Genomic DNA, 15,535 nt, shown 5'->3' with positions numbered 1-15,535 from the left:
TATCATATATTGGAAAACCCAAAATATACCCATTAAACATTCTCTTGAATTGTACCTATGTCTGTATAGTTCCTCCATAAATTGTCCCTGAATTCTTAGAATCCCTGTCTTCTCTGGCCCTGGATACACCTGAGCGCCACGTAGGAAATTTATACCTCCACTTAGAGGTACACCTCACAAGGCCATATAATTAGATTTCACTTTTCCCAACACTGGTTTTAGTAAAAACAGCCAAGAAAAAGAGTGGTTTTGTGAAACGTCCTGCCTATCTACTGCAGAGACAGAGGCTTGACACATTTCTTCTTATTATTATGCCTAGTGGTAGGTGAGTGCCCAGCCATGGATTGCGCCTGCAAAACTACATATACCATTTCATAACACAGAGAATATTCGCCTCTTTACGCAGCTCTCTTGGCTTTTTCTCACCTGCCCCTTGCTCTGGAAAATCGGCCCTTTTGTCTCAGTGAAACCCACTTGTTTGGTGTGCATTACATAAAACGCTGTGTGAATGTATTTTGCTTACACCCTCGAGCAAAATGCCGCTTCCAACGTGATGCTTGCAGAGAAAAGGAAACAAGTGCACAGAGTGTGCACCCATTAGCCCAAATCATCCGTATAATCATATGTCAAGCCATGTTAGTAGGAAATGAATGTGTGTTATGAGTTGAGGACAATCCCACTTGCTGTCCTGGCCTGCTGCCCATTTGTCCACTCTGGTTGTACTAAGGAGAGAGAAAACAAACAGAAAAAACAACAGAGAAAGAAAAAAAACAACTCTTGGGCTGACTTTTTGAGTAAATTAAATGAAGGAGAGGGAGGGGGATGTCCAGTAATATGGACGCAATGCTGGGTGTCGGGCTATGTTGTTGTGTATTTATTTTCTGCTAAGTTGGCAGTGGTTCAGCTGGCTGACTGATTCTCCGCACTGTGGGGGACTCTGTTTTGGCTCTGGGAAACAAGCCCATTAAAACAGCACTCACAAAATTCACCATTGTTCCAGGGGAGGGAGAATGGTATTATAAAATGCAAATGATCCGTTATTTGTTATTTTTTTAAGTCAAAGTTCAGACTTTCTGCCTTCCCAGCTATTTTCACATCTACCCATCTCAGCTTTTTTTCCTGAGACACTTAAATTTATGTTTGACCTCTAAATCTGAAATTTTTATGTCTGTTCAGCGTCTGGGCTGGGAACAGTCCTGTTCGTAATACAAAGACTGCACTCTTGGGGATTTTATTGTGGTAAGCGCAGCGTTCACTGGGCTGAAGAGGAGTCAAAGCAGACATCTTCCAAAATGAAGTTTATGAAGCTGGGATCCAAACCAGACATATTTCAGGCAGAGGGTAATATCAGGTTAGCAATTATCATACTAGAGCTTCAAAACTAAATTTTGACTGCACAGACTCTACTCCATATTGGGGAAAAATCACTGAGCTATTTAGGTTGTGGAGTGCTTCTGGTAGAGAGAATGTTCTATACTGCATTCTGCTAAGTAGAGACTCCTCCATAATAGCAATGTTGTGACTGATGTTGAAAACATGCAGTTTTCTCTTGCTTTTGAAAGTGGAATTTAGCTACAAGGTTCTGTGTTGTTACTTAGAAAGATGGGCTGATTGTTGGTAAATGTGATAATGCAATGTTTAAGCTTTTTTTCTTTCCAAAAGCTTGTTTGTTAGTTTTGGGTCAGTGGCACATATTGATGACCTCTTTCATTCTGTTCTTACTCGCCGTCTCAACTTCTGTTTTTTAAAGCCAAACCTGTGAGAAATTTTGTATTCTTCATTGTATGTGCTTCTAAATGGATCTCAAAATCAGTCATTTTTATTTATTTTTGGTTGTATGTCTGGAAAAAGCACACTGTTAACAGGTTTCATCTCTGGAATTGACAATTTTTGCTATGGTCTTCATGGTATTCAAAGGATGAAATAACGTTTACGATGGAGATTTTGGACAGGCAAAGATGTTTCTTTCTCGTTGAGAAAAGCAGACGGCCGGCATGGTTTTGCCATCTAGTTTTACACCATGTTCTTCATTCTAGAAAGCTCACACCTATGGTTTCGTAGTTCTCACCGTAAGCCTCATGTAAATATAATTTAGAGAATGTCGCACTAGCACTCCGTGAAAAAACCGTGATAGGATTCTACGAGTAATGAATTCCTTTTGTTCATATATGAAAGGCTTGTTCAATTTCATCGGCTGATTCGTCAGCTAGAAAATCTAGGAAAAATTATGCCAGAGAATGGTCTGACGGAATCTATGATATCAGCTCTGCAATTTCTTTTTACCTGGAAATTTCATCGGAGAAGCGGTATTTATATGAACATGAGCTCTCTGGAAATTTGAACCAACTAGGAACTGCCATTTGTTAACAACCTTATTAAGTGGGCAGGGAACCATAAGCCCCCCAACCCTCTAGCACCCAGTGAAAATCTTGCCTCACGTTCCTATTTTTCCAGAAGATATTCCAAATTTACCTGTAACAGAAACTACAATATTGCAGGGAGCTGCCTGCACCAGAAAAATTAGAGCGGCATTCCCCTCCATGGAACCACATCCTTAGCAGAAGTATAAATTTGTAGCGACTTCTTTTTGGAGGGGGCAAAATCTGGGTTTCTATCCCCAAGGATGTTCCATATTGAGGGCATAAAATCCAGTTTATCCCTTGTAACTTGAAACTGCATACAGAAATGCACCAACCCACTCATGTTTTGAATCCAGCTCTTGGTATCTGCGTTTTGTTTTTAATATTGATCCCTCAGTATCCAACTCAAATGTTTAATCACACAGACCTTTCTATATCAGCAAAAATCGAAATGTTTGAGTTGCCATATTTTTTGCCTTCTATCAATATAATTATTCCTATTTCTTTCTACATAAATATTTTCATACGAACCTGTATTTATATCTAAACTCTAAATGTTAACAACTTTGAGTTAATGGTTGTTTTGGGACACGGGAATTAAATCATGGAAATGATGTGTTGATATGAAAAGGTCTGCTGACAAGAGGTTGTTTTTATGGAACAAATCCATCTGCCTTTATGTATGTTAAGGTTCTTACTTAACTGTAATTCAACTTATGTCAATGGTAAACAAAGTCCATCTTATCGATTTTCCAACTCTTAATATTAATGCTTGGTATTTAAGCTGTCTTGTGCATTGCATATCTTCAGTGGAACCAGAATTTCTTTATGACTTCCCTTGCAAGTATCCCCGGGCCTTGAGAATTTTTTTTAATAACCAACTGTGGAATTTTCTTGGCATTTCCTTATTCAGAGACCTTGATTTCAAAGCACTGAAAATAACATTTGATCATAAGAATATGTGGAGATGCACAACGAATTCATAAGAGATTTCAATGCTTACATAAATTCAATGGATAAAAATGATAAATCTTAAAATCTTTTTGTGAAAATCTAATATCTATAAAAATTTTAATAGTTTACATAAGGATGTGTCACTTCAGAACAAGCTAATGGAGCTGATTCCTGCAACAACCACATAAAATGATAAATCATGTTGTCCATTATTTAATGCAAATTGGTTAATACTCGCTGTTATGATTCAATTACTTAAACATTTCTTTAAAGCTTGTATGATTCAAGTACTATGGATCTTAATTCAGTATGTGGTTTTGATTTTGTGTGATGGAGACTCAGTGCTCAAATCTAAATCCCTGTATTTCATTTAACTAGTCTCGACGAAGTGATTGCAATAAAAATTGAATGTGCAAAATTCAGGCATCACAGTTACTCTTAATATCTTTTGACATGTCACCGTATAAAACATATACACAAGCAATAACGTGCATTCCTTGAGATAGTTATCCATAAAAATATTAAATAGACAGTGGTTGTAAATCGAGAATCTTTGGGTAGTTGTGACGAACAGCCTAGTTCTAAGTAGGCTTCAGGTGATTGTAATGACTATGGTTATCTTATTTTGCATAATGTGTGTATTTGTACACTACACCTAACAATGTTAGGAAAATGCAGGACCACATTTTGCTACAAGGCATTCCCTTAGAATCCATCGATACAAACATAATATGCTAGCTTGAAATTACAATAATATCAAGCTCAAGAGGCCTCTAACAAATGAAGATGCATTGGATGACATCGGCAGATGCTATATTCTTCTTTGTTGGGGTGAAGGTAAGTAAATATCATTAAGAGCTGAAATGTGCATGCCTCCCTAACTCTCTAATGTTGGCTTGCTAAAATTTGTCAACAGCAGAAGGTTGTTTGTGTACACTGCACAACTATAATATGCTTTTTGGAAGTTACCGGTCAATCTGTTTTATTTTGTTTCTGTCATTTTTCTCATTTTGTTTGCGTATTGCCTGTAGTTTCCTGTTGTGTAGACTGTAGTCTGTAGCAGCCCAGGCTTTTGCCATGGACTTAAGTTCTTAATTTGAAAGATGATGCAGTAGCAGTCCAGAAGAGGTGAAGACTTTAACATTAAATAATGTGTCTTCAGATGATATTCCTTTCTGTCAGGGCCATGAAACTCTTAAGTGCTGTGGCTATTTGGTGCTTGTGGAAGTTGTCGAATTGCATTTTTTATGAAGAACATGTGCAGACTGCAACAAATCCAGTGGAGATGAAGTGGTCAAACTGTGTTTCTAGACGATTGACCTTTCTGCCGGGTATTCAAAACTTGAAGCACTGTTGCAGATGATTCAAGGTCTGCTGTGGAGGCTGAAGATCAACAGAATATATAAAATATTTGTAAAAACTAATAGAAATGAAGTATTGAAATGTATTGGTAATGTGAGTTCAGTGTCGTCAAGTAATTGCAGGTCTATAAGATGGCTTGTAGACATGGATGTGTAGTTATATGGGTTTGATAACATGCAAGGATGCTGGGGGTGGCAGAGCCTTTGTGTTCTTGTGATAAACGAAATACAAGTCTTCAATCACTCCCAATCAGGAGGTAAGTTAACTCAATCTAATTGAGATAGAGCTTCCCTTGACTAAATAGAGGTGGCGTGTAACTACCATCAGCCAATGGTTGATGAGGCAACGGTGGCATTTGTGTACCTCATGTCAAGGTAAACACATCATTATTAGCTACCTGGGTTAGAATAATTAAATATTCCTAATATCTAGGTGCACTATTACAGTCAGGATAAACACTATCCTAGGTGAAGTGAAATATTTACACCAACACTTTACAATGTGAGTTTGCAGATAAGACTACTCACAATTGAAATGGGAACATTGTGAGATATAGCGTACAATTGCTAGGTATGCTTGTTGATGGATGATTGGCCAAGGCAGAAGCTGACCGGTGGGCTGTTAGTTGATGAAAGCTTGTCAATGTAAACTTGGATTGAGGGTTTGTCAATTCAATGTTGTCAATATTGGACGCAATCAGATATCCTTACTTGGAAATCATGTTTTACCTTGCACTTTTTAATGAGGAATTACATATTCTGATGGGGCTATTATCTAGCTTAAGAAACATGGAACAAAGGGATCATTTGGTAGTAGTGATGACTTGATCCACAAAGAGTGAGTACTATATCCAAGATCCAAGTCAAGAGTTTACTGAAAACAATTGCCTTGTTACTCAAACAGGGGCAAGGTCCAAGACTCTAAGGATTGAGAATGTTAGCAATAAAAATTCCATGGATTCCAAGTGTGTAGTAATATTGGATAGGAATGCATCATCTTTGAATTTTCAAGTATGGTCCATGGTTGTTGCTGATTCAATGAAGACAATTTGTCATTTTGAGAGTAGAGAATTTTAATTATATTGCTGTAATTATAAGGAGATATATAGGCTATTATTATAATAATCAAGATTATTAAGTTTAAAATTATTAAACAACCTAAAATTTAACACAATGGTAATAAATAAAAAAGTGGGGTTTTTCATGTGAGAAATGACAAAAGGTAATTACTATGAGGAGAAAGCAAACAAATCGACCTAGGTGAAAAAAGAAGAAATTTTGGATGCAAAATTGGAAGACATGAGGATAATCCACAATAGATGATGAAGATGAAGGGAGATTAACAATACAAATTTGAAAAAACAAGAGAGATGATACAACAAAAAGAAAGGAGGAAAATTGGTGATGGAAAGATAACATAAAATTAGAGGAAATGAAATGGATTGAGAACAAAGAAATAGAAAAAAAAGAATGAGATATGGATGATGAGTTGGGAGAAATTGTAGAGAAAAAGAGCGCCAAGAACAGTTGGGCAATAAAAGTTGGGGGTTGGTGATGGGAGGCCAACAAAGGTCTTGAGATGGGGTGGGAGTGGAAAAAGAGGGGGAAGGAGGAGGGGAAGAAAGGAAAACATGAGGAGAGAGGATAAACTTAAGGAGGTTAGAAAAGATTGAGAAGGTCAATGGAGATTGAGTTGGCTTGAGGGCAATTGATAAAGGATACCAAGTAAAACTTAAGCACTAACCTTCATCACGATTGAGATCGGAGGCGTAGTTTTTGATATAAATAGAATTCTTAAGCTTTCTTTTGAAAAAATGTCTTCTTTGACCAAGATTTGTGTGGGCTCCAAGAAAATGTGGTGTTTGTTTGGTGTGTGAATGTTTTACAAGGGTATATTTAGAGACCCACTCATGTCTGATGTTAGCACTATGTTCCTTGATTTTAGTGTTGACAGAGTGATTAGGCTCACTAATATATGGGCTCCCCCAAAATAACCAACTTTGTAGACCCCAGAGTTAAGTAAATGTTCTCTTGATTCTTTAGTTGATGGGATGATGTTCTTGATAGTAGTATAGGGTTTAAAGACACAATGGGGTCCTTTTTTGTGAAGTTTTTGGAGATCTTATTAGAGATGCCTTCAATGTATGGAAGGGTAGGGATGAAGACATTCCTAGAGCCACCCTTTGGATTAGAGTCATGGTGTGCTTTGGTTTGTTTAACAGTTTTAGTGAGGTGTTTGTTTTGGTACCCATTCAATTTGAACACTTTAGATAGGTGGGAAAGCTCTTGATCAATGTAGGTCTGCACCTACTGTTTGCTTGACAATTGTTATCTATTTACTCAGCTCTGCTCCTGCAATTGCTTGTGACTCTGGTCTTTGTGGTTTTATATTCTTTGAATTTTTGAACAATTGATGCAAGCTGTGGTTTATCTAATGCTTCTTCCCTGAAATTCCCTCTGCTTAAGAAATAAGGATTGTTTGGAAAAGAGCTATTCTGGATTGTTTGTTCTGATTTTCTCTTTCATTCGGAACATGGAAGATTGCTTGGTGGTTTATATTTTCCCCCACTCTGCCATCTCTCCTCTCAACATGGTCAAGAATGGTTTCCATCTTTGCTCCAATTTAGCTTGAGCCTTTAGGTTAGATTTTGTTTTTTTCCCAGATCTTGCATCATGGAATGTTAAATAGGTGCAGGAGTTGATCTTCCAGGCAATGGAGGTGGTGATGAGAAAAATCAAGGGTTTAAAGCCCCACAGAAAAAGATACCTCCAAAAAATCCAATCCTGATTATGAGAAAAAAGCAGGCTATGGAAGCAGCAAGGAGAGTTAGCTCTTTAACGGCTGAAATCTTATCATAGAGGATAATAATCTTACAAATAGGTTGGAACGAAAGTTGGCAGCCATAGATATACTATTGCTCAACACCCAAGTGTAGGAGCATGGCTATAGTATTGTACAAGGGCATGCCAATATTGATGCAGTCATCAATAATCTGATGCTATACATGGAAAACAATCTCAGGAGGATATATTGTAATTTAAGACTGTAAGAAATTATTTTAAATTTTACCATTGCCCTAACATTCTATCTAAAGAAGGTCATACAAAACCTGTAAGAATCCGCTGACAATTGACACGGCAAGAATGAGGGGGCTAAATCATGGGACAATTCACAGGGGTTTCATATTAGGCCCCACACAAGGGTCTCAACTCTCAACAGTAGTATTTGGAGAATATTACCAACAAACATGGCATTGTTGTACCAGCAGTTGAAGGTGTGGTCCTTAATCCCACACACATTCCGCAAATAGTCAGAATATAGATTGATTTCCTTGTTGATCTATATGCAAATGAGAACATCTCTGATGGCATGAACTTAACAAGGAAGGAAAATCCTATAAAGCAAAACAAGAAGATGATAAAACATGGGTTCAAAAACTTTTTTACTTTCTTTCAATTCAGCACAATTGATGGTGCTGGTCTCATGTCCATATGGGGAGCAGCAAATAATGACTTATTTCAAGTCTTGGTGGTTGACTGATGCAAACTTGTGAATATTCCATAAACATTATTTTTACATCTTTAATGATTTTCAAGACCTTGAACATTATATTGATGCGTCATGGGCACTATCACATTGATATTTTGGAGCCCTGTGGGTAGATGTCTTATATCAGTTGTTTTGAATTGCTGTGAGAAAGAGCTGCAGTCTGTTGAAAGAAATGGAGATGAGAGAAGAGCAGTGCACACAAAAATTTTGGAGCCCCATGGGTGGATGTTTTATCTCAATTGTTTGGAATGGCTGAGAGAGAGAGATGGTCCACTGAAAGAAACGAAGATGAAAGAAGATTGAGGTCCCATGCTGCATGATTCCCTTTCAAAGTGTGGACTGTGATTGAGAGAGATGGTTGTTTCTTCCCTTGTTTGTGTTCTAAGCTGTGAGACGATATGAGTGTAGAGTCCCAAAGAGAATGCATTTCAGGTTAAATAAATGCAGTTACAAATTAGATTTCATTCTACTCTCTAGATTAAATAGAAGGTTATGGAGTTAAAGAATAAATCTGTTTGTTTTCTTTGATATCTTAATGAGAGAAGAATTCACAAGGAATTTCCAAATCTGACCTAACCTTTCCATTGTCTTTCTTCCTGCATTTGGAATAGTGTGGAGCCAATTTGGTGAGGATTTCCTTTCTGAGAGTTCATGGAGTGAGATTGGAGCCCAGTTTTAAAATGTTTCTGGTTATGATTTTATGGAGGAACAAGGACCAATTTAAAATAATTAGATTCAGTTGATGTACAGTATGGCTTTTCTTTTTTCTTCTGCAGATTGAGAATGCAGCATATTGATGGCTGTTTAGAGGTTCACTGGATCTTATGAACTTAACATATTGTTTTATGCTTTGGATTTTTTTTTTTAAAGTCACAGTGTAAATCTTGTCAGGTTCTAGGTTTGGTTGGTATATGCCAATCCTTTTTCTATGGGATAAAATTCTCTCAACTCCAGGTATCCTGAGCAAAATAAACATGGGTGCCATAGTAACTGATCACAAAGATTTTGAGGAAATATGGAGGTTGATAGTATGTTCAGGAAGTGCCATGCCAAGCTGATGACCTGTTTATCAATGGGAGGTAGTAAATTCCCAAAAATTAAAAATCGTCATGTGTTACCACTCTGCCACAAGACATGAGTGAGACAAGGAAATTCCATTCATAAAAGATTATTTTTTTCTCAACCTCAGAGAATAAGTCATGATGAAATTTACTGTTTTGTTTATATTGGGGTAGAAAGTTTATCAATATATGGTGGCATAAAACTCTTTATGTAGTGACCATCATAATAACCATTTCATACTAAACTAAGATCCCAGAAGGACCAACCTATCCAAAGAAAGCTGGAAATGATGAAAATTATATTACTGAAATCGAGAATTATTATAAGATAAAAGGAATTTAGTTCCATTATGTTGCTTCATTGATCATTGACCTTTTGTGCAACCTAGGGAACGAGACAATCAGCCATATTCTATCATATATTATTTTGAGTAACAAAACCTTTGAGGCTTTAACATAGCTCTATTATTGGGTTAAATAGATTTTGAAGGCTTCAAGGTCGCCCTTTTCTTAGAATGAGGTTGCATGATGGTAAAGCAAATTATTACTTAAATAATTAGTTGTTTTATTATCATGTAATTACTAAGATTTAGTAACCGTTAAACTTACTGACGTTTCTGGAACTAGAGAACATTGAATTTGTTCATGTCTATTCTGGAATGTTCCATATTGTGGATTTCTGGAAGCATTTGTTGGTTGTCTTTTTGGAATATGTCTTTTGCAAGTTAAAATGCTGGATGACAACATAAAAAAGGCTCATTAACTGGTGACAGTTTACACATTTCAAATGCAGAGTAGCTAGGAACCAGAAATATATTAAACAGGGCACATCTCAGTTTGGAAACATATTACAAATTTTGTTATATTTGCCATGCAAAAGGTTTGTGAAAGATTTATTGAATGTATGGGTTCAGGTCTGTTGAAACTTAAATATAACTCAAGATTATTGTTCACAATTTTGCATCACTGTTCCATCTGCCGTATGTACATAAGAGAATAGAGCAACATTGGTCATGAATCCATGATTATGTGAAGATTCTGACCATCATTGTTCCACTTCATGAAGATAAGGAATTAAAACACCTTGCCTCTATTTTCAATTCATTGAGTATTCTGTGTCTAAGATTTAGCTTTCTGGGTTATTGTATTTGTTGCACCTTTTCACATTAAAGCTTTCTGATGACAAGAAGGAAACTTAGGGACATCAATGTGTGACAGAGATCACCTTCTTCAATTCAATCTTGAGTTTTGTAACAAATGATAACTGGAATAATTTTTATACATGAAAATTGCATCTCATCTTGTTGTATGACATGAATATATTATTTGAATGATTGATCTTTTTGTGTAGGCGTGTGGCAACGGAGCTGTCAAGTGACATTGTTATAAACATTGAAGGTGCAAAGTTCTATCTTCACAAGGTAATTCCTTTTTTTTCTTTGTTCCTCGAAAGTTTTGAATGCAGTAGACCTCTTAGACATTTTGTCTAGTTCTTGTAGAGATCTATGTGATACAAACAACTAAATCTAGGTTAGATCAATGAACTTTAGTTCAACTTATAGACTATATTTCTGCTGGATATGAGATTAAGTGCTCGTATCTGATAAAACATTGTTTTAGGATTTATTACTTCTTTCAAATTATAAGGAAAAATATTATTATTGATTTTTATGTGCATCCCCAAATAATCATTTTCTTGTAAGACTTAGTTTAGTCTATTTGAAACATAAATTCCATATTGGGTTTTCATTTATGCTTGGCCCTGTACATGGATTGAAGGGGTGGCTCTTTTTAAGCTGGATTCATTACAGAGATCTGATCTTCTCTTACTGTCTGCTAAATGCTGTGATTGGTGCCAGTCCCTTAATGACCCCATATGTGCTTTTTGACTTAAACATCTTTGAGATAGTCATTTGTCTTTCAAATTATTTGCAGATTAGGAAATTTTCACTTTATAAAATGACTGAAAAATTCCAAACTTCCAACAACTTTTCTCCATCCTTGTTAATTTATTGATTCAAACACCAAAACTTCTAAATTCTGGAAAAGCTGATGACTTATATTATATATACCAGTTTCTCAAATTATGCTCTTTCAAATGCTCTTGCTGGTCCTTTTTATTCACTTTAGGCATACGGTTTCTTAAAACAATTTAGATATCGATGATGTAACTTGTTTTTCTTTTCATAAGAAACATACCATGATCACGTCCTATAAATGAGCTCAGAATAATAATGAAATAGTTTCACTTTCACCTGTAAATGGACAACAGCTGTTTAATTATCTCAGGAAGAGGTAATGAAAAATCCATTTTCCAATATGATTTGCTGATATAACATTGTTTTTAAATCTCTCTTCTTATTAAGTTATTTCCTAGCATTTATACAGAATCTGTTTGTGTTTCTTGGAACTTTTTTGTTATAGCTATATGTTTACTCACAGAAGACTTGTTTAGTGAGTTTTGTGTTCTGTTAGTGTCAGACTAATTTATTCACATAACATAATCTTAGGTGGATCTGCTGATTATTTTCCCATCTTTTATATTATCTGGTGGTCTAAAGTTTGCTACTGATGTAGCTATCAGTGGGATAAAGTTGGCATTTTCAAATGGTTTATGTTAGATATCTTTTTGATGTTGGCTCCAGTTGAAGCAGATTAGTCCATGTTACAAGATGTGGAGAACCTTAGTGTGTAGAACTTACTTTCAAATTAATATTTTCCTTCTCACCAAAGTAGCTTTACTGCACCACCTAATAATCAACTGAAGTTGCAACATTGTCCGTGCAGTTCCCTCTTATGTCAAAGAGCATCTGCTTACAGGGTTTGGTAGCAAAATCTTGCGAATCAGAGAATGATGAATTGGATCTTCCTGATTTTCCTGGAGGGCCAGCAGCTTTTGAGATCTGTGCCAAATTCTGCTATGGAATTGTTGTTACTTTGAATGCCTACAATGTTCTTCCCATTCGTTGTGCTGCAGAATATCTTGGGATGACAGAAGCAATAGAGAAGGGTAATTTAATATATAAAATTGAGGTGTTTTTTAGCTCAAGTATTTTTCGCAGCTGGAAAGATTCCATTATTGTCCTGCAGACCACTAAACTGCTATCACCTTGGTCAGAGGACCTAAAGGTGGTTGGAAGATGTATTGACTCAATAGCTGCCAAGACATCAGTTGATCCTGCTAAGGTTGATTGGTCCTTCACTTACACTAGAGCAAAATTGGCAAGTGATCAACCATGCATGGCAAAAGATAGTAGTCCCGTGTGGAATGGAAATCAAAGTCGTAAACATCGCTATGTTCCAAAGGATTGGTGGATTGAGGACATTTGTGAACTGGATATTGATTTGTACCAGCGAGTAATGGCTGCCATTAAAACCAAAGGAAGAATGTCACATGAACTAATAGGAGAAGCACTGAAGGTTTACACTCTTCGATGGTTACCTGGAGTTTCAAAGGACAGTGAAGTCAAAGATGCTGTTAAAAATGGAAATGGATCAGTTTCAGATGACTATGTAGAGACAGCAGCAAAGCACAGGGTTCTTTTGGAAGCTATTGTAAATTTGTTACCTTCAGAGAAAGGAACGACCTCCTGTAGCTTTTTGTTGAAGTTATTGAAAGCCGCTACTATACTGGGAGCAGAAACCTCCTCCAAAATGGAACTTGTAAGAAGAATAGGGCTTCAATTGGAAGAAGCTTCCCTCAGTGACCTTTTGATTCCATCTTTATCGTACACAAATGACTCTTTGTATGATGTAGACCTTGTACAATGCATACTGGACCATTTTCTGATGCAGGACCAGAGTCCTCAAGCCAGTCCAGAAAAATCAAAGCTACCATATGAGAGGAGAACAAGATCTTCTGAAAATGTGGAACTCAGTGAAGGCAGAATATCAGCTTCTGCTACTCATAGTTCCAAGTTGAGTGTTGCAAAACTTATTGATGGATACCTGGCAGAAATTGCTCGTGATGCACACCTACCTCTGTCAAAGTTTATCAATCTTGCTGAATCTATATCTAATTTTGCAAGACCTGTTCATGATGGGTTGTATAGGGCCATTGACATATATTTGAAGGTAACTTTCTACTTTTGCAAGTATTTAATTGGTTTATTAAATGCTGTCAGTGCAATAACATCTAAGTTTGATTAATCTTCTGAGTTCAATGTGAAAAATATTGAGAATTTTGAATTTGTTTTTCTGTTTCTATTTAAACTTATGCATCATTCTTGAATGTGCAGGAGCATCCTGGACTGTCAAAGAGTGAAAAAAAAAAGATATGCAGTTTGATGGATTGTAAGAAGTTATCCATGGATGCTTGTATGCATGCTGCACAGAATGAACGTTTACCTCTGCGCATAGTTGTGCAGGTGCTTTTCTTTGAGCAAGTCAGAACTGCCATGACAGGTGGATTCTTGCTGAATGACTTACCAAATAGCGTCAAAGCATTAGTACCTCCAGAAAATGGATCTCAAGGAAGCTTTCAGTCAGCCACAAATCCTGAAGATGAGTGGGATGCAGTTCATGACGACCTAAAAAATTTAAGAGGAGATCTAGGTTCCATGAAGATTAGAATAGCTGAACCTGAAACAGAACAAACTAACATGCATCAAACAGCAGTTAAAAATATAAAATCAAGAGGCTTATTTATGTTACCATCAAGATCAAAGAAGATTCTCCAGAAGTTATGGACAAATAAAGCACATTCTGAATTCAGGAGTTCCGAGACATCGGGAAGCTCTGCAAGTCCTATTTCTGTAAATCCTGTTGATACAAAATCAACAGCTTCAAGACAGAGGCGACACTCAATATCATAGGCCTTACCTTGGAGAATAATATTGGTGGTATTTCCTTTGAACCAGGTCGAGAACATGTTGCATCAAAATATACTTGAGACTGTAACCCTCGTCTCATAGTTTCCTCTTCATGGCTGAGGGGTCCCCTACAGATATAATTTACATCAACATTGTTCTAACATCTTTAATGAGCAGTATCAGGTTAGTTACTGTTTGCATATTGTCATATCCACCGTACAAGTGACAGGGTTAAAGGGAATCAGTTTTGTTTAATGCTTGTTGCGGGGCACTAATTTTTAGCTGCTGTACCATTACACCAATTTAGAATTTTGTTCAGGCTTTTAGCAGTCCCATCTATTCTCTATGGGGAATACCTGGCTCTTATTTTCCTTGTAAACTGTTGTGATAATATATAGAATTTGCCTATTGTGTTGAAGATTCAGACTATGCACTGTATCTCTAGGGCACAATTCAAAGCCGTCTATAACACATTTCTTGAATGATTTCATCAATGTTAGTCGTTAAAAATCTGTGATAGAAGTTCACATTTTATTAATGTTGGCCGCAATCATTTTTGCTTGTGTCCGCATTGTCATCAAACATTTCCTTTGTTTTCTTTGTAGTAGTTTCTGCTATTTCTTATTTTCCTTGGAAATTGTACATACAATTAACTTCGCTTCGAGCTTTCCTGAAGCCGCTTTGTATTTCTCTTTCCTGCAACTGATCTAAACGAAATCAGATTATTTGAGTTATTATAATTAATCAGGTACTTCCATCAGACCAAAAGTTTTGAACTCCAGTCAGATTTAAATGCCTTAAATCGGATATGAGAGCAAATTTCAACCCCAAAAGTACAATAAACGGCAGTCTAACGCCTCACAATGTTCAGAACAGCAAACTCGAGACAAGTATTATTTGTCATTCTTCACACTTCATTTTTCTTCACCAGGTAACTCTGCAGGAGTCGGAGATTAAATTTATATAAAATAATAATGGAAATTCTATTTTCAAGTGACAAATGAACATAGAAATGAGTTGATTTTACAATATCAAATATAGGCTTATAAAACCTTTTTTTTCAACTATTTCTTTAACTATCAAATGCTTGAAAAATTATCTAAACAACAAATTATTAGGGCTTATAAAACCTTTTTTTTCAACTATTTCTTTAACTATCAAATGCTTGAAAAATTATCTAAACAACAAATTATTAGGGCTAAGAAAACTTTAATGCTGAACTGCCAATTAACTATATGATACAATATTTCTAATATCTCCTCGTGATTATATCATAATTTTTATTGAGATAAGCATAACAAAAATTGAACTGGGATGAACATATATACAAGTGCATCCTAACTTCACGCTTCCAAAATCTAAATCTTATGTGGACGTTTCAAAATTTTATCAATTTTATACAGCAGCTTATTAACAAGCCTTTTACTTAAAATTTTTG

General features: G+C 36.2%; 1 protein-coding gene across 1 annotated transcript; it reads left to right on the top strand.

The window, feature by feature from the left end:
* The first annotated feature begins 223 nt into the window (after positions 1-223).
* Positions 224-14,515, top strand: LOC131029201 (BTB/POZ domain-containing protein At1g67900). Its single transcript, XM_057959601.2, has 5 exons — positions 224-1,013; positions 1,177-1,351; positions 10,638-10,707; positions 12,074-13,360; positions 13,525-14,515. Exons 2-5 carry the CDS (start codon positions 1,293-1,295, stop codon positions 14,098-14,100), a joined length of 1,992 nt encoding a protein of 663 aa, XP_057815584.2. The 5' UTR covers positions 224-1,013; positions 1,177-1,292; the 3' UTR covers positions 14,101-14,515.
* Positions 14,516-15,535: the final 1,020 nt, after the last annotated feature.

This window comes from Cryptomeria japonica, chromosome 3 (genome assembly GCF_030272615.1).
Source record: "Cryptomeria japonica chromosome 3, Sugi_1.0, whole genome shotgun sequence".
Lineage (NCBI taxonomy): Eukaryota > Viridiplantae > Streptophyta > Pinopsida > Cupressales > Cupressaceae > Cryptomeria > Cryptomeria japonica.
This window is presented reverse-complemented; position numbering and strand designations above follow the sequence as displayed.

What these genes read in the sequence shown, in the direction of transcription:
- LOC131029201 (XM_057959601.2), top strand. Translation starts at nt 1,293, where the DNA reads ATGAAGTTTATGAAGCTGGGATCCAAACCAGACATATTTCAGGCAGAG. An exon ending in CAGGCAGAGGGTAATATCAG is followed by an intron (nt 1,352 to 10,637) that starts GTTAGCAATTAT and finishes CTTTTTGTGTAG; the next exon opens with GCGTGTGGCAACGGAGCTGT. An exon ending in CAAAGTTCTATCTTCACAAG is followed by an intron (nt 10,708 to 12,073) that starts GTAATTCCTTTT and finishes TTGTCCGTGCAG; the next exon opens with TTCCCTCTTATGTCAAAGAG.